General features: G+C 50.1%; 1 protein-coding gene across 29 annotated transcripts in view; it reads left to right on the forward strand.

The window, feature by feature from the left end:
- MAP4 (microtubule associated protein 4) overlaps positions 1 to 17645 on the forward strand; it is a 156907-nt gene that overhangs the window by 42949 nt on the left and 96313 nt on the right. For 27 of the 29 annotated variants that reach the window (XM_080581398.1, XM_080581400.1, XM_080581407.1 and 24 more), the window contains 2 exons: positions 7128 to 7384; positions 15627 to 15692. In XM_080581398.1, coding sequence (XP_080437524.1) covers positions 7147 to 7384; positions 15627 to 15692 — 304 coding nt within the window. In that variant the 5' untranslated portion in view covers positions 7128 to 7146. Of the gene's footprint in view, positions 1 to 2393; positions 3256 to 7127; positions 7385 to 15626; positions 15693 to 17645 lie in introns of those variants that run through there. The other 2 variants (XM_080581422.1, XM_080581421.1) reach the window with 2 other exon arrangements.

A 17645-nucleotide genomic window follows, 5' to 3' on the forward strand; every position in this document is an offset into this window, starting at 1 on the left:
GCGAGAATTATATTATTATTATTATTATTATTATTATTATTATTGATGTTCGCTCTGATTTGTTGTCGGTATGGATTTGGAAGTTGAGACTTCCCATCTGTTTCATACACTTAACCAGGAAGCCACTGATGAAGTTGTCCTGAGAAGTGATCGTGCGAGTGCTTTGCCTGGTGGTGTAGCAGTCCTAAAAGCAACAAGTGCCCCCCAAAATGCCCCAAATCTACCTGCTCTGGACTCGCCATTGTTCTTCTTTCTCATGAAGAAGGGAGGCAATTGCGAAGCTGTACAAGCACCGAGGAGCTCTCTTGCTGCATTGCGTGTTGTCTGCAGGAGAGCGTGGTTCTGTGTGACACCGCTCTCGCTAATCCTGATGCTGACTGCTGCAGGTCCAAATGTGCATTGAAGTCGGTCAAAAAATCGCGTGTGTGGCGCGTTGTGTCAGCGGCCCGGAGCTCGGCGCGGGGCTGGTGGCGGCACAGGGCAGGGGCTGGGAGCTGCAGAGCAGGGGAGGTACCGGCTGCACCCCCGTGGCAGCAGCGGCTCCGGGTTAAATTGGTGTTGGATTTTTGTTATGTCGATGCCTGTGGTTGTCCACTGCCTAGCGGTGTGGTGCTGTACGTGATAGCGGATCCTTCAGCTCGTCTAGGGCTGCATGAGGCAAAGGATCGTCAGCGGGTCAGGAGAGGGGACCCTGCCCCTCTGCTCCGTGCTGGTGAGACACCCCTGGGGTGCAGGGTCCGGTGCTGGGCCCCCGGTCCAGGAGGGAGCTGGACGCGCTGGGGAGAGCCCGGTGCGGGGCCAGGAAGATGCCGCAGGGCCCGGAGCCCCTCTGCTGTGAGGAGAGGCCGGGAGAGCTGGGGCTGCTCAGCCTGGAGCAGAGGAGGCTCCGGGGGATCCCGGCCGTGGCCGGCAGCACCTGCAGGGAGGCGCCGAGAGGCCGGAGCCGGGCTCTGCCCGGCGGTGCCCAGAGAGGCCCGGAGCCCGGGAGGCTCCCCCTGCCCCCCAGCAGCACGTCCGTGCCGGGCGGGTGCCGGAGCCCTGGCCCAGGCTGCCCCGAGAGGGGCTGGGGGCTGCTCCCTGCACAGCTCCAGCAGCGCCTGCCCGTGGGGCTGGGCGCCGGCTCCGGGGGCTGCTGGAGCACGCCTGGGACCAGAGGGACCCGGGGGGGCCTCCAGCCCCAACCAGGCTGGGATTCTGTGAAAATAATGCTTTTCCATCAAAAGGTAAAGGTCCCTGGACCTGCGTTTCCATACCTCTGAGAACGAGCCTCTAGTAAATTCGAGTGACTTCCTGCAACGTGGAACACCCACAGAAATGAAGCCCAGGTCCAGCCCTGTTTAAGTATTTTGGGGAAAAAAAAAAATAACCCCCTTGGTTCAGTTTGTGCATTAAAAAAAAAAAGAGGTCACAGACTTGGTGTGTCTATGCACAAAATGTAAGCTGTCAGCAGTGCCGTTTGTTAGTGTGCCCTCTTTTTGGGAAGATTAATGCAGGCGTCCTCTTCATGTGACTCCCTTCAGCTACAGCGGCGGCGGACGATGACTTCGCGTCTCTCTGCTCCCTGCTGCCCTGTTCCCTTCTGCCTCAGCGCCCGCCGCGAAGTGCTCCTGAGAGCCTCAGCTAAGAAGAGCAGGCTGACCTAGGGCGAGAGAAATGGAAGGATGACGGAGCTGTCTGTGTCTCCCGGTCGGAGACTGCTCTGCATGGGGCTGGGAGCTAATTTTAAAGGAGCGAGGGGATCTGGTGAAACAAAATACCTGCTGATAAATCCCCGTGTCGGTGTCCCCTCTAAACAAGACCAGGAGAAATGTTGCTTTCTTTCCTTCTCCTCTTAGACGTACTGCCCTTGAGATCGCACCTCTTTGCCATAAGGGCTGCTCCCACTTTGCTTTGGTGGGGGCCATGCATACTGGGGATACTGCCGCTAATTACCCAGGCTGTTTTAATTGGAAGAGGGGAGGCTGGGCGCGGCGAGCGCCCTGCCCTGTGTGTCTGGCGAAGCGCGGTACCTGCTGCGTGCTCCTTGCTCGGGGGAAATCGCCTGGTCCCCCTGCCAGAAGGCTGAGGGAAGTCGGTCAGCGCCTCGTGCCAGCTGTGGTTCCGTCGAAGCAGTGGACGGGCCTTCGAGTATCGTTTTTGGGGGGCAGCGTCCCCTGTGCCCACGTGCCTGTCTTCCCCTTTCACCGTCCCCAGCCAAGATGCAGGGAATCTGGGTCAGGCTGCTCATAAATTTGAACTCAGACTGTGCATGCCCAGAGGCGTGTGCGCCGCCGCGCAGCGAAAGCAGCTCCAAAATGGAAATACAAAGTTCAGGAAACAAATTCCACTCTTCCCTAGATGGGAAGCTAGAGGCGGTGGCTTATGCAAGCGCTGTTTGTGTTGCTCCTGCCTGCGGAGGGCGGCTGCAGGAGACCAAGCTTCTTGAAAGTCGCTCCACTGGGGTACTTAAAAGAAAACTTCTGCGGGGAATTGCCAGCCGGATTTCTTTCTAGGACTCGTGAGTCCCGACTGCAGACCAGGGCAGGCAGCCTCCACCTCGCCGATGGCAGGCTTGACGTGAGCTGCTGGGAGCGCCCGGAAAGGAGCTCGCTGCAGGTGGGGGCTGAGAATTGGGTAAATAGCAGGAGCTGTAGGACAAGGGGGTCCGTGATACGGGTAACTGGTGGAAACAGCGCTGCTGCTTTCGGCTCGGCTACCAGAAGATGGCTTTGTGTGGAAACGAATAGGTTGCTCGCTGGGCACACAGATTCTGAGCACAAAGCGGAACAGATGGGGCAGATACTGGCTGTAACGGACCAGCTGCTGCTGGAACACGAAGAGGCCTGAACGAACCATTTTTGGGAACAAAAGTGAGTAGAAGGAGTATAATTGATTCGCTGTGGAGTAATTTGAAGATTTCCTGGAACAGATTGAAGAACGCCAGGCTACCGGAAAGCTCTCTTCCTCGTCTGCCGTACAGCTGTCCCTGCGGGGCCACCGGCACCACGGTCTGCTCCTTCCCACACCTTGCCCCTGAGCGCAACGCCTGCTTGACCCGGCGTTCCTCGGGGAGGACCTGGCTGTCCTCTGAGGCCCTTTGAGAGATGCAAGCCTTGAGTCACGCAGGCTGCTGTTACACCATCGCTTGTTACTCCTTGTGCCACTTAGCAAACATCAGGACCGCCGCAGCTGTCTTGCAGATGAAGAATTATTGAATATTTTTTTAACTGCTGCCTTCTGAAACCTCCATCACTGCTCGGTTTTCCCTTTCATCTTGTAAGTTAACGTCAGAATTCTTATTCCGAGTGGTCCCCGGTGTGCCTGGCTCGCACAGCTGTGTAACGCCATCAAGGGGCGTCTCGGTGGATGTTCCTGAATGCCTCCTGTGCGCAGCTCACTCTTCTGTATGGAGGAATGTGGTGCAGAAAGCATCTGTCTTCCTAAGCTGCTCAACACGTGGTTATTTCTTCAGTTTTCTTCTACCCTTGTGCAGAATCTGTGCGGCGTCCTTACTCTCCTTCTGTCTTAGTTAGCTGCAGGCCCTGGTTAGGACCGGGAGCCTGGGAGTTGGTGGTTCAGCTGCTCTGACACCTGAGAGTGTAGGCAGCAGGGAAATTACTTCTGGTCCAAGTCTGGTGTTAGTTTAGGTGTCCTTTCCTTCTGCCTGGACTGTTGAAAGCTTCCTGTAGCCAGTGCAGTGCTTTGGGCAGGGGGCAGCCAGTTATTTGCTGGGTGCTTAATGTGCCAGAGAGACTGAGTCTCTATTTGCTGCAAAACGCAAAGCGGCTTTTATTAGTTGCATTGATTTTTTTTTTTTTGGTCGTTTCTGCATTCCTTATTAAGTTAAATATAGACAAGGAAATGTCCTGCTGATAAGTCTGTGTAACCTCGTTATTATTTATTTTTCCCCAGAAACTAGATTGCTTCTGCGTCCCGGTCCTACGTAGGTCTGAAATGGAGACGTCATCAATGCTACCTTATGGCAACTATTTATTGTGGTACCACTTTTTCCTTTAATCAGGAACAAAAGCTACAGGATGCGAATCACGCAGCGGCTTGGGATGGAATATTCGGGTGCCACAGGACGATCTGGGTGGGATCAGCAGTGACTCGGGTTTAGTAACTCCAGTCGGCTTCCCCAGCGCGTTCACGCGGCGCCTCCTGCCATTCCTGGCGCTTTGGAGGAGTTTGCTATGTTAATTGGAGTGCAATTATTTAGGCTTAGAGGAACAATGATGGAATATCTCAGTGGAGCAAGACCGAGGTAATTTCTAGGCCATCAAAGTACTGCTTAGGAGCTTTCTCTGACTGCAAACCAGTGATTACGGCGGTACGCGTCCACGTGCGGCCTGCTGCTGGCTGTAGGCGCCTTCTCGGTTTGGATCGTGCAGGGGAGGGGATGCTAAATGTTACAGGGCTCCTCTATAGAGCAGTTAGGTAATAGTTTCCATCGGAGTGGGAGGATGGGAGATGTCTTGCTGCTTGGACAGACCCTAAATTAAGCTGTCAAGAGGAAATGCTGCTAAAAGGCCCCTCCTGTGCTCGAAACCAAAATAGCAGGAACGTTTAATCTGAAGTGAACGTGCGAATGTTGTGAGCTGAGAGCTCGGTTTACTGACTGTAATCTGCCGCTGGTGAGCTTTTGGGGTGGGGTTAAAGAAAGAGGTTTTCCTAAATGCCACCTGCACATTGTAAACCTGGCTGTGCTGGTGTCGGTGCGGGACCAGATGATGGCACAGTGAAGGCCGTGGCGCACGTGGTCTGAAGCAGCCTGCCCTGGCGTGCCTGCTGTGAAGGACAGGAGCTGGAGTCCTCTTCTGGAGCCTGCTGTGTTCGTGCCAGCCTCTGCTTGTCGGTTCCCCGGGTTGTTGGATGTTCTGCAGCTATTTCCGCACCTCAGTCTTGATCCTTGCATCATGAAACAGCTTGTTGAAGATGTTGAATACTGGTTTTCTTCCTTGTGCTAACTGAAACCTTCAGAAGAAAAGGCTGAAATATTCCTAGTGTCAAACTTTTTTTGAGATACTGCTCTAAAAGCCAATGTGTCACTTGGAAGTTGAAAGCAATGGAGGACGTGGTTGCAACGATGGCCGTTTACGGTCCCCATTTGTTTCTTTGAGGACTGGCCAGTGCAGAGCAATTGATATTGAGCTATTGATAGCAATAACCCTTCAGCTTTGGCCCTGCACAAAGGGCTGAGAGCTCCAAACCTTTCACCTCCAGGTTTCCAGTGAGCGGTAACTCTGGTGCCTTTATCTGGACCAACAGAACCAACAGTTGCTGCTTGGAGTCTGATCCGACTTGAAACTTGACCTTTTATTGTTGAAGGGAAGAAAAAAGGTTTTAACTGAATTAGTTCCCCTAATATACTTGCATGTGATTCTGTAGACACCAATATCAATGTAAAACCATTGTCTGTAAAGAATGCCAAGCATTGCCTTCCCCGGGCTCGAGCCCGTAGGTATGTCAGTGGCCGTACGCCGCTGATGAAGAATTTCCCGTAGTTAAGGAGTAGGAGCCTTTGTTTTGGAACAAGGGGTCTGTGTTCTGCCATCCCAGCGTAAGGCGGTGACCCCGGAGTGCGGCGTAGCGGCCGCCTGGGTCGGCCCTTCGTTAGCGGCGCACAAACGGCCATTGTGCGTGCGGCTGCGCGGGCGCCGTTCTGCGGGCGCATGGCGACGTCTGCAGCCCTACTGCTGCTGGTCCCTGACGTGGCTCCGTGGTTCCTGTACTGGGAACTGGCCACGAAATGATGAACCGCTTGAGCTGAACTCCTTCGCATCCTTTCGTTTAGGTGAATTTGTTGTTGTTGGAACTCTAAACCTTCCTTCCCAAACCTTCCTTCACGTCCTTGTCCTGTATTGATTCTGAATGGGGCGCTCCCGCCTCGGCTTGCTGGGCTCCTGAAATAAGAGGGCATCTTCCTCTTAGAGAGGTTCTTCGGTGCCGGTTGTGCACCTGAGGAGCGTTGTAGTGCTTGGCATCACCTTGCTTTGCTCTTCCAAGCGTAGACGAAAATTCAAGGAAGCTGAGTTCCTGTAGTAGGAGTTGTAAGTATGCTGGTTCAGGTGCTAATGGCCCTTCGGTCTTTTTGCCTTTCACAACCTGATGGTTTCTGCTAAAGGCTAAAATACATGAATCGAGCTTTTCATTCCTCTGGTATGCTGGGAGCACTGCCTGTGCACAACTGGCCTGCGAGGAAGTTCAGAAATGTGCCTTTTGCCAGGCAGAAGCGGTGGGCTTTTCTTCTTTGTGCGGCTTCAGATTCGCTTCAGCTTCTGTTGCGTCTTTGCTAATAGCTTTGTAAGGATGAAATCTGAGAAAATAAGTGTTTATGGGTGTGTATAACTGTTTATCGGTGTATTTCTTATGTCAACCTGAACGCCTTTGCTGCAGAGCAGTTGAATTGGGTTAGGTACATCTTCTGTATAGTGTGAGGAACTTAAATTGAATGCTGAGATATAAATCAGGGAGGAAAAGGTAGATGGTGAGTCTTTCTCCTTCGTGTTCCCAATTTGTAGCTTTGTGCGTGACGTGGATGTCTATACTCCACTATATTTTTTTCTATGTAAGCATTGTTAAAATCTCACCTTCCAGCACAAATCCCAGGGCTGGATTGGGTTTGTGGGTATTAGCAAGGTTTGCTGAGGACAGAAACGCCCAGCTGGACCCTATCTACGGGATCAGAAGCATCCCTGAACTATACATCAGAGATTATGTAAAATCCTAATCTCCATAGGGGAGGCTGGGTGGAGTCCAGCCCCAGAACTAAATTCGCTTGCGTCACTTGTCTTCCTGCTGCTGGGGATCTGTAATTAACTCGCAGATCTGGGGCAGGGCACAAATCAATATAAGATTGTGTTTGTGCTGGCCAGGTATTTTTTTTTTTTTAAGGTTCTGATAAAACATCACGTGGTCGGTTTTACTGCCCAAACATGACACGATTCGGGTGATCTGGCTTGTTTGTTTGCCTCTGTAGGGTGGTGGGGGTTTGTAAACATCTGGGAATTGTTGAGCACTGAAGTGACTGTTACTTCTTGTGTTAGGTATCAGGAGGCGCACTGCTGACAGCAAAACTGAGCGTGCTTAAAAGGTCTCTTACTAAAACATGCTTGTTTCTTTTTCTTCTTCCCCAAATCGCTTTGTAGGTTGCAGAGGTGCTAAAACATGGCTGACTTGGATCACAATCTCAGTCTCGCGGACGCTCTGACAGAGCCACCTCCTGAGATTGAGGAAGAAGTGAAAAGGGACTTCATCGCCACTCTGGAAGCAGAGAAGTTTGACGATGTGGTTGGAGAAACAGTAAACAAAACAGACTATGTTCCTCTGCTGGATGATGACGATGCAAAAGCTGGGAGCCAGGAACCAAAAAGCAAAGCCCATGCAGACAGCATTCAGGTGGAACGTAAGTGTCTTAGTACAGAACAGAAAGCTTCGCCGCGTAGCATCGCAGAATGATTTTGCTTATTGTGTTACTGGTAGGCCCCCTGAAGCAGGACTTCCATGTGTTGCTGGTTTTAGTCTGAACAGTTTATTTTAAGAGCAAAGAACTGAGACCAAATTTGTCTCTTCTTCTGCTCTGCCTTCTGTTCGGTTCTTCAGCCTGCAAAATAAGCGATCGTTCCTACTCGGCAGAAGACGCTCTTGCTTAGATGAATGCTTTGGGGGCTGCCTGGGGCTTCTCAGAGAAAGCACTGCCAGAAGGGCGTGAATGCTGCTCTGTTGTTACATTTACAGCCCTGTCCGTCTCAAAATATTAGGATAGTGCAAGGTTTGGTAAGTGCCACTCCAGATAACAGCAAGTCCAAGGCATAACGATCAATGACCGGCATAAAGATGGAGACGAAGGCATATTATGCCTTCTTTATGGAGGCATAAAGATCAGCTGTTGTTGCTGGTGCGGTCTGCAGGTTAGTATCTTTGCAAGGCCCCTGCTGCTGTGAGCTTCAGCCTCGAGTGCTTAACAGCTAAAGCTGCTTCTGTCCGCTGATCCAAGGGTCTGCTTGTTTTGATTTCTTGCTGCCATGTACATGCTGCACATGTACATACAGTGAAAAGCGGTGGTGTATCTACCGGCTCTCAACACTTACTGGCCCAGTTGATGTTCACTGGTGTCAGTAACCTTATCAGAAACTACTTAGAAAAAGGAGAGGTTTAAACAGAGAACTTCCCTGGCTGGATAAAAAGAACAGTGAGATGTGAGGGGTCCTCCACTGTTTATTCCTCAGCAATTTTTCCCCCTCCCCCTAAAACTAGTCACCTTTGATATGTAGTGCTTTGACTTCTGTTTATTTTTCCCCTTGATCTCTGCCATGTTAAAAAAAAAAAAAAAAATTGCTCCTAAAGAGGTAACCTGGTAATTTCTTTGTTTTTTTTTTTTTTTTGCCTTAACCTTCCTGCTCACTAATGCTGAGGAAGGTGGGAAGTACAGAGAACTGTAACGATCACCCGTCAGAATAAAGACCTCCAGGAGCATGGAGTGGGGATTTACACAAAGGGAATTTCTGCTCTGTTTTAAGGCACTTATTTGCATTGTTTAGAAGTGAGTCAGGTGCCCTGTAGTACAGAAAATGTAATTTAGAATTTTCCTGTGCTAGCATAGTTCATTAAATTGTAACAAACAATTAGGAAGGAAGGAAGTGGGCAGAGATTGTAAAACTCGGAGCTTTGGTCTATTCAGATGCGTGTTATCATATTCTATTATAGGAACTCTAATGACAGCTATTTTGTAGCTCAGCGTTGCAGAAACACGAAGACTTGTTAACATCTTTGCATGTGGTTTAAGGAATATTTTAAAACAACTCCTTATTCTTTAAGTTGCAGATTCTAGACTATCTCAGCACCAGAATTTTCCAGTTACTGTTAAAATCATTGTATTACCAGCTTAAAGTAAAAGTTCCTTAGATCCCCCCGGATGTGCATCCCTTGACCAGTACCATCGGGACTCGGTATTTCAAATAACTTCAGGCTCCTGAAGCAGGTGTAACGAGGCCTTTTGGGCTTGCTCGGTAATTAAAACTCGCTGAGCTGCCCTGGGAGCAGACTTGGCAGGTCCTGGGCAGAACGGAGGCAAAGATTTGAGAGCGCTGACACGTCTTTCCTTTGGGGCAGGCACTGCCCGTATGCATCTCCTGGCTTTTCCAACCCCCTCGTCCTCCCCAGCGCCTCCCCTGGCTGCCGGTGTGCTCGAGCAGGATTTGGTTCTCCTTGCTCGGCAAGGGGGGCTGCAGTTCCTGCATCTGTCTTCCCGGTCTGGAGATTGGTTTCTCCCTTTTTTGGGGTAGCTGGAGAACAATTCTGAGCATTATCTAAATCTCTGGCAAGATCAAAACAAGACCGTAACTAACAGAACTGGAGAGCTTGCTTGCTTGGAGGGGATAAGATAATGGTTTTCAGCTTTGCCACCTCGTATGGGGCGGTCGGGGTTTGCCAGGCTCCGCAGTTCACGGTGGTGTCAGTTTACTGCAGGTGAGTCTTAGCATTTGATCCTGTTACGTCTTAATTTGTCTAATCTGGTTTTCCCTGAAGCGCTAAGGATCCCTATTTCTTCTGTGAGATTTCTTCCGTGTTTATAAATGGTTTTTATAAAAAATAAAATTGTAAATCTTGACGTCCTTGTTCTTGCTGGGGCTGTAAAACACGCGAGCCCCAGGTGCGGGGTGAGGCTGTGCAGTGAGGGGAGGCCCCCACTGCAGCTCCTGGGGGCGCTGGGCGCAAAGCTTCTGCCTCCCCCGCTGCCCAGCGCCCTGCTCTCCTCGGGGAGAGGAGCAGCAGTCGTGGATGGGGCTCTTCAGCCCCTGCCTGTTAGATTATTTATACTGAAAGGCACAAATGTGGTCTGACAGCGCGGTGTCGGCTACTGACGTTGCCTTTCCCCAGTCAGAAGAGGTTTCATCACACGTCCTGTCGGGCTCGAGCTATTCCGTCGCTGCTTGAGGATATTTTTTTTTCACTCTTTTCTGAACCCGGGAGCCAGATCAGGCAAGTGTAACGGTCAGATGGGCCCCAGCTTAGACCAGTAAACTCCAAGCGCAGAGAGATAAAGAGGAAGAAAAGGTGATGAGCAGTTGTATGGTCAGCTGAATGTGTCCCAGGTAAAGCTTTAACTTTAATTCATTTCTAAAGAATCATTGGAAAGGGTTTTATTCTTTCTGGCACCTGGCTGGACATCGTAACTTGGTGAATTCTGGGGTAATCCTCTTAGGGCCTTGTGGTCTTTACGTAATGCTGAAGGATTGCGATGGGCGCATGCAGGGCTTCCTGCGCTGTTTGCAGCTAGCTTTCCTCACCACTTCAAGTCCAAGGTTTTGTCCCCAGGAATTTAGGGGATGCTGCAGAGCTTCCCACTGAAGTCGCGGAGCAGTTTCCAGGTGAACACGAAGGCAGCTCTCCGTTGGGTTCACCTAAAGCGAGGGCTGTGCATCTTTGGGTGGGAGTGAGTGCCAGCTGAGAGGCAAAGCAGCGCTGTAAGAGCTTTCAGCAGGCAGCAGCGCTCCTGCGCGATGTATTTCGGGTGAGGACCCACACTGCGTTTCTGCACGGCTGGATCGTGTAGCTGGGGACAAAACTGGGTCTGCGCCGCAGCCGCTCGTGGCCTCGGGCGTGTTGATGAGGACGTCCACGTCCTGCACTCTTACGCTCGCCCAGCTCCCTAGTCTGGAGGTTTTTTAGAGGAAAGCAAATCCTGGGCATGGTGCGAGTGCTGGAGGAAGGCCTCTGGATTTGCCACGGACGGTCACGTTGGGGCTTCTCAAGCGCGCACGCCGCCACGAGATGGCTCTGCTGGCGCTGCGCGATGCTGCCGGCCGGACCCCGCTGCACTGCGGGGCTGAGCTGAGCCGAGCCGAGCTGAGCATCCTCCTGGTGCGGGAACAAATCCCAGCCCCAGGGCCTGGAACCTGGGGCCGAACCGCAGCGCTCCCCTCCTGTCCCTTCCCTTTCCGCAGTAGGAGCGAGCCCCTCTCTTGCAGGGGACGGCAGGCTTTGCTTTTGCAGGGATGAAGCTGAGGACAGAGCGTGCCCCACGTACTCCTGCGCTTCAGAGGGATTAAAAACAGCAGCAAATGTCAGCTACTTGTATGGTGATCTCTTACGATGCTTTAAATACCTTCTGTCTCTCAGAGTCCCTGTCCCCACCCTGCACAGGTTGGTAAAACCTCTGGTTAGCGTGAATCTTTGTACAAAACCCAGCGGTCCGAGCTCTTTAATCTGCCCGTGCCCCTTGCAGAGGATTTCTGTCGGGCGCTTTGTACCCAAAGTGTGCAGGCAGCCCCGAGAGGCCAGGCGCTGCCCTGCTGCGTGCTCCTGAGCAGTCCTGCGAAGCCGCCCCGCGCCCTGGGTTGGTTCCTTCCTGCTGCTCGAGGAGCAGGGAGCCTTAGGCATCGTCTTGATAAGCTGAAGTGTTCTTGACATGTTTTCAATGCTTCCTGAAGTAAAGTGGTGCACTTGATCTAGCTGGGTTAGCTGACAAGGCAGAATGATTTGATTTTTTTTCAGGGCAGTCGTTTTGCACGGACTTTAGGATCCCTGGGGTAATGCTGGTGTTCAGACGCCCTGGCGTCCCAGAAGCACAGAACCTAGCGAGCCTTGGTTGCCTTTAAAGCCAAATTGTCTTTAATTCTGATGGTTAGAAGGGGAAGCTTGAAAATGTGATCCGAGTGCTTACATCCTACGGGAATGCCGTCAGGCAAGCCGAGCTGTAAGCCGCCTTACGGTGACTCCAGGAGATGAGCTTGACGCCTGTTCTGAAGCTGTTTGGAGGCAGAATATTTAAATGTCTGAACTGAAGCAGCCTAAGCTGCTTATTTCAGAGTTTCCAGCTAGTTTTGACTGCGTGGTGCACAGTTTATCGGCACCTTTGTTCCCACCCATGTCTTTTATCCGAGCTCTCTGACAGGCTGCATCCAACCAAGCCTGCGCGCCCGAAGGAGCAACAGGCTGGTGAACCGTGGAGCCGAAGGGGCCGTGTCCGCAGCCTGGCCGCTGGGCTCTGGTGTCCTTCGGGCCTCCGGTATCCCCTGGGTGCTGCGGCACGGCCGGTGGGAACGCGCTGAGCTGCGGTTACGTTGCCGTGTGCGCCGTGCCCAGGCACCCCCGGGGATTAGGGGTTGTATCGGCACTGCCCGTTTGCTTCAGATTATGGGTTTAGCAAATGCTGCCTTAAATTTGTTTATATAAAAACAATCCTTTGATCCACCGGCCAGATGCAAATACCATCTTGTGATTCTGATGAGGATTATGTAGTTACAACATCTTGACATGGTTTTTGGTTTTAAGCAATTTAGAATATGAAGGGGAGGAGCCCTGGCCCGGAGGCTGCCGGGTGCTCTCACACTTGCGCTCGCTTACCTAAAGTAAATTTGATTGCTCCAAAGGAGCTGACCTTCAGAGGCACAAAAATCAAAGCCTTCCACTGCTGGGAGTTGTTTTCATGGAAGCGCGTGTTTGATTTGACCTGATTTTCTGGAAGCTCGTCTTCCAAAGGAGCCAGACTGTAAAGGAAAGCACTTCACCTGCTCATCATCCTGCCAAGGCAGCGCGGAAGCACGTTGCGCACGTGTGCTTGGCTCACCTTCAGGGGAAGGTCTCTCCAAATCGAACACTCAACTGGCCAAATTAAAATGAGGTTTTGGGCTCAACGGTGGGTTCCCAAATGAGCAGAAGACTCAAGCGCCGTGCCTTGAGTAACATTTTGGTGGCTTTTTGCTTTCGTTTTACACTTGCAGAGCCCTTGGTAGGGGAGGGTGCCTGGTCCTGGCTTTGATAACAGAGCTGGCTTGGATCGCTTGCTACCTAGGGGGTCAGTCAAAATGAAAGTTTTCTTCAGATGAAGTGTTTGTTGTCTGAATAGCTGAAATGCATTTAACTGCCACGAGCACCGCTGGGTGGAAGCTGTCCCCAGGTGCGCACAAGCTGGTCATCCACGCGCTACCAGCCCAGGCTACAGATGACCACTTTTGCAACCTGAAGCGAGTATTGAAAGTATGCAGACGGACGGAATTTGCAGTATCTAGTCACGTTTGCAATCAGCCAAAGTCCTGGTTTTAAGGCATAAATAAGGGCAGTGGCACCAGGAGCAGAGACCTCCCAGCGGCCGGTCGGCTGAGCGAGGCGTCACGTTCACATTCGGATGGCACAAAGCACGGCGTGATCGTGCCCAGCCTAAACCAGAACTCGTGCTCAAGTTTTCGCTTGCAGGTTAAGCTCCTGAAGCGTCCGTGGGTGGCAGAAATGGGGCTGCTGTTCACGTCCCCCACCACAAAAAGACGCATGGCACGTTTGTTGTGACTGGAGACTGGAGCCTCCAAAGCCGCGGCTGTAGCGGCGCCGCCAGCGCCTTCATTAAACCAGTGTTATGGCACCCGCTTGAGCGGGGCTCGAGAGAGCTCGCAGCTCCTGCACTTGGGCTGAGCAATGGCTCCTGCGTAGTTCCTTGGAGATCCCTTGTAAGACCCCGCTGTTCCCCAAGACGCCCGGCCTTCCTCTTGGCGCTTGCAAAGCTGTTGTGCGAGCCACCCCATGACCCCGATCTCTCCTTGCGTGATCTGATGAGCAAATCCAGGGACTGGCAGTAGGTCTCCCAGTTGCTGGCTCAGCCTGTTCTACTGTTACAGTAAGTACCAGACCTTGTGAAGACTGACAGCAGGAGGAGCTGGTGTGTTTAACTGCTAAGAAACAGGTCCAGGGATTCCTGTAGTATTTTCAGCTACTTGAAAAGGATGTAGGTGTATGTTTTTCTATAAGCTGTCTGGCAAGTTCATGTTGGATTTCTGTAAAACACCAGCATGAGCCACTGAAGTAACTGGAAAGACTTCCCTTTTGCTTCACCGCGAGTTGGGTGAAGCCCTGAAGTGCTGTGCCTGGCGTCCACTGGTGACGTGGCTTTGTTTTAAAATGGCTTGGGCTCAGGGAAGGGACAGCAGCATCTCCAGCTGGCTTTTGGAGAGTGATTTGATCTGAATGGCTTTTAGGTTTCTGTAGCCATTAGGCTGAGGAATGGCTCACAGTAAGCAGAACAAACGTCCTGAGGAGCTGAGCTGCTGTTAGGGCTTGTGCCGCTTGTTAAGCTTAACTAACGCTCTACGGTGTCGTTCGTGGAGTGATTTCTCCCATTTTTCCAGTTCTGAAACAGCATAAGTTCACAGAAATTAAGATGAGCTTATTGACGAAATTAGAGAACATCTTAAGATTTGGTGCTTCTTGCAAGAACGATGCATTTAATTTATGTAAACGGCCTTGTAATGTTCACCTGTCCTGGGGGTGCTCTGCAGAAACACCGTGCTGCTGGCAGCCTGCACCAGTACTAATACTGGCCTAATCCAGCAGCTTCTGCAAGGACCACAGTCTGATCTCACGTGCTAAAAATAGAATAAATCCTCAAGCAGTTTGCCAAATTGGTCATAGTTATTGACTCTCAGCAGCCCAGCGTAAAGGTTAGGGGGAGAATATAGGATTTCACCAGCGTATTTTGATGAACAGGAAAAGCTGTTTGCTTACCAGAACAAGAAGTGTGCTTCTTAAAAAAAATCATGTTACTATGTGTTAATTAAATTCTGCCCATTGAGCAGATGGCAAAGTCGAGACTAGAGCTCAGTTCTTTGATTCTGAAGTGCCTCAACTCTCACCAGGTCTCGTGTTGCTGCCACGCCGTCCAAGTTCAGTGCGTGAATCCCAGTGCCTCTTGAATTTTTTCTGTGTTGGAACAAGATTTGGAACTGAGAATATCCTCGAATGTATTCAGTCCTGTAAAGAGTAAACCTCCTGGTGGTTGTTGTCTTACAAGCTTTTGTACTTGGTTGTCTTCCACCCCAACCTACCCCTCTCTAAGTCTCTCCCTGAAGTTTGCTTTAGCGATGTGCTGTCGAAGCACAAATGGAGGTTTTCAGTCCCTGGCAGAAGGTGGTAGAGGGTGAGGCTGATGGGTCTGTAGTTCCCTGGATCCTTTTTCTTGCTGTTTTTGGAGATGGGAGTGATGTTTGCTTTCTTCCAACCTTCAGGAAACCCTTCCAGTCACCATGAACCTCTCAAAGATAACCAGGAGTGGCCTCACAGTGATGTTGTCCAGCTCCCTCAGCGCTCGTGGGTGCAGCCCATCAGGCCTCAGGACTTCTAAAGAGCACTTGAATGACCAGAGGCACCGGGCACCTCTGTGTGTGCTCCATTTGGAGTAAAGTTGCTTTAGGAAGTCAGACATAAGCATCTTTAGTGTAAATCTTGTGTGGAGGATTACAAGCTTTTGACTGAAAGCAGCCTTTTCTTTCCAATAAGTATTTCTATGCAGCGTAGCAAAAAGGACCTGTATTTTTAGAATAGGATTAAAAATCACAGAACACCCCTTAAAGGAAATCCGGAGTCCCAGTGGTCCAGTGCTGGCCCTTAGGAAGGCTTTGTTTGGGGTGATGGTACGAATAGCTAAGCTTCTCGTTCCTGCGCCTTGGGTCTCCATCGTGGGAGCGGGTGCTCCGTGATTGAACAGCTTTTCCTTTTGGGTTTCAGGGTGCACAGGCTCAGTGCCATGCGGGTGGCTTCATTTTAGAAGTGAATCTGGGGAAAAATCCATAGCTGTGTTTGACAACACCAGTGCTGCTCTGTTTTTTGGATTAAGATTGGTTTCATCCAGTACCGACGTTGCCTATGATTTGTTGCAGATACTTCAGCTTCTGGGCCAACGGTTCTAGAAAATGGTGACCATGGAATAGAAGATCACCGCCCAGGTAAGTGCCTAACGTCCGAATGCATCACATCATTGCCTGTATCTGTCCTTGGAACAGCTGTAACCTCATTTTGACCAAATGCAGTCGTCTTTAACTAGTATTTCTCCACAGAGGGTTTTTTAAATTAAATCTTTTGTTTCAAATTCTTCGTAAATCTTCCATTTTCTTTTGGGTTTGAAATTGCTTATATGCATAAAGTACTCCACTCTCTGAAGGCACTGTGTACGTTATCCGTGGCCAGTGTTGGGAAGGTAACATCTAGGGCACGGATACCTTGATGGCTTTCCAGGGAGTCCATAACACTCATACCTGAGCTCTATCCTGACCCTTATGACTTCTGTTCCCAGTGAGACTGACGGTGAGGTTTCTTCTGAGTACGTCATCCTTTGATGCATTTTTTTCATTCACTACATAGCTGCCAGTGAAATTATGCTGCTCTGATCATTCCGCAGCTCCTCTTGTGCTTTTCCAGCTCCTTCCACCCTAAACTGCCCTTCTGTAAGTTGCTCATAATAATTGCTGTAGCAGTGTGCTGCCAAAGCTGAAACCGAGGTCTTTGGAACAGCAGGAGGCCGCCTTATTCTGCAAGAAAACTTGTTACGAATTAAGTGGACCAATATTTCAGACTTGTAAGGAATCTGGAAAGGAATTGATCTTGCTATCAGCATAGCATATGCTGGAGTTCGTTGTCTTTAACAGTTATATTTAATGACAAATGCCATTTCGCTCCAATGGGATGTTCTCGCTTGGAATCAGCTTTCCTATCAAATTCCAGCCAAACTCTTCAGTATGAGCAGTACTGAGCTCCGAGTCTGTACGTATGAGCCACTGGAAACTTTCTTATTTTTTGGTGGGAAGGGCGTGGGCTTTGACAGGCCGTAGATAGAGCTGACTGTCATCCTGGAAACGGTAAGTGCTTTTCTCGTGGTGTCCCTTTCAGTGATCTCCAGCTCAGCTTTAGCAGGCCAGGTCATCGCTATGACTTGCGATGTTCCCGGCGCTCGCAGCCTTGCTGGTCGGTAGGTGCAGCCCCGAGACAGAAATAATCCAGGAGATCGTGGTGAATTTAACAGGAGTGGGAGAGACAAGGATGAATGAAAAATGCCTTTTTTTCAATTCTAGTTAGTGTGTTCTTATTTGAGGATGGGAATTTAAAATGTGAGCTGTGTACTTAATTTGCCATTGCAAATCTGGTCAGAAGAAAGCAGTGCATCTTTTGTAATTTAGTGTAAAACTGAAATTAAGGACACTTCTGAACCTCCCTAAGGATACTTCCTCTCTATTTAGTACGTAATAAAATCAGACTTACGACACGTCAGGTATGACTACTTAAATGCATTGGTATTTTTTTTTATTGAACTTCTGAATTTGTGTTTCAAAATGGTTGATACTTTTTAATACTAGTTTTCTGGAGGTTTAACTCTTCACGTGCTACATGCTAACAATTTTGATCAAAGATACTTTTATGTGTCTGCAGCCTTTTAATTTATTCATATGTTCCATCTTTGTGGGGTGGGGTTTAATTTTTTTCATGTTGAAGACTGTCTAAAAGTGACATCAAAGTGGTAGAAACAGTGTGTCGAAAGAGAAACAGTCACAGGCGTCAAGTTAATGAGGTTTTTCCGAATAACAGAAGATCTACACAATTACTTCATGGTTTCTTTCCCCCTACCCTCTTCCATATGGAATAATTAAAAAAATCAGTGCTTATGCGTTTGAGAGTAAGTGATAAATGCTAATTTTAAAGCAGCTAGTAGAGATTTTTTTTTTCAGAGAGTTGAAGAGTTGACGATCTGCAGAAATAGAGGGAAGTTGTTCCAGGGCAGGTGACAGACTTCGGTAGGGCCTGCTTCTGCATCTGGGAGGTGGTGCTGCCTAAATCCTTTTGTCCCTGGCTGTAAGCCACCCTCAGGTTTTGGCTGGCTTGCTTGTTTTCAACTGGATCTGCTTCCT

The sequence above is a fragment of the Anser brachyrhynchus genome (genome assembly GCF_964034855.1).
Source record: "Anser brachyrhynchus genome assembly, chromosome: 2".
In the NCBI taxonomy this organism is placed as follows: Eukaryota; Metazoa; Chordata; class Aves; order Anseriformes; family Anatidae; genus Anser; species Anser brachyrhynchus.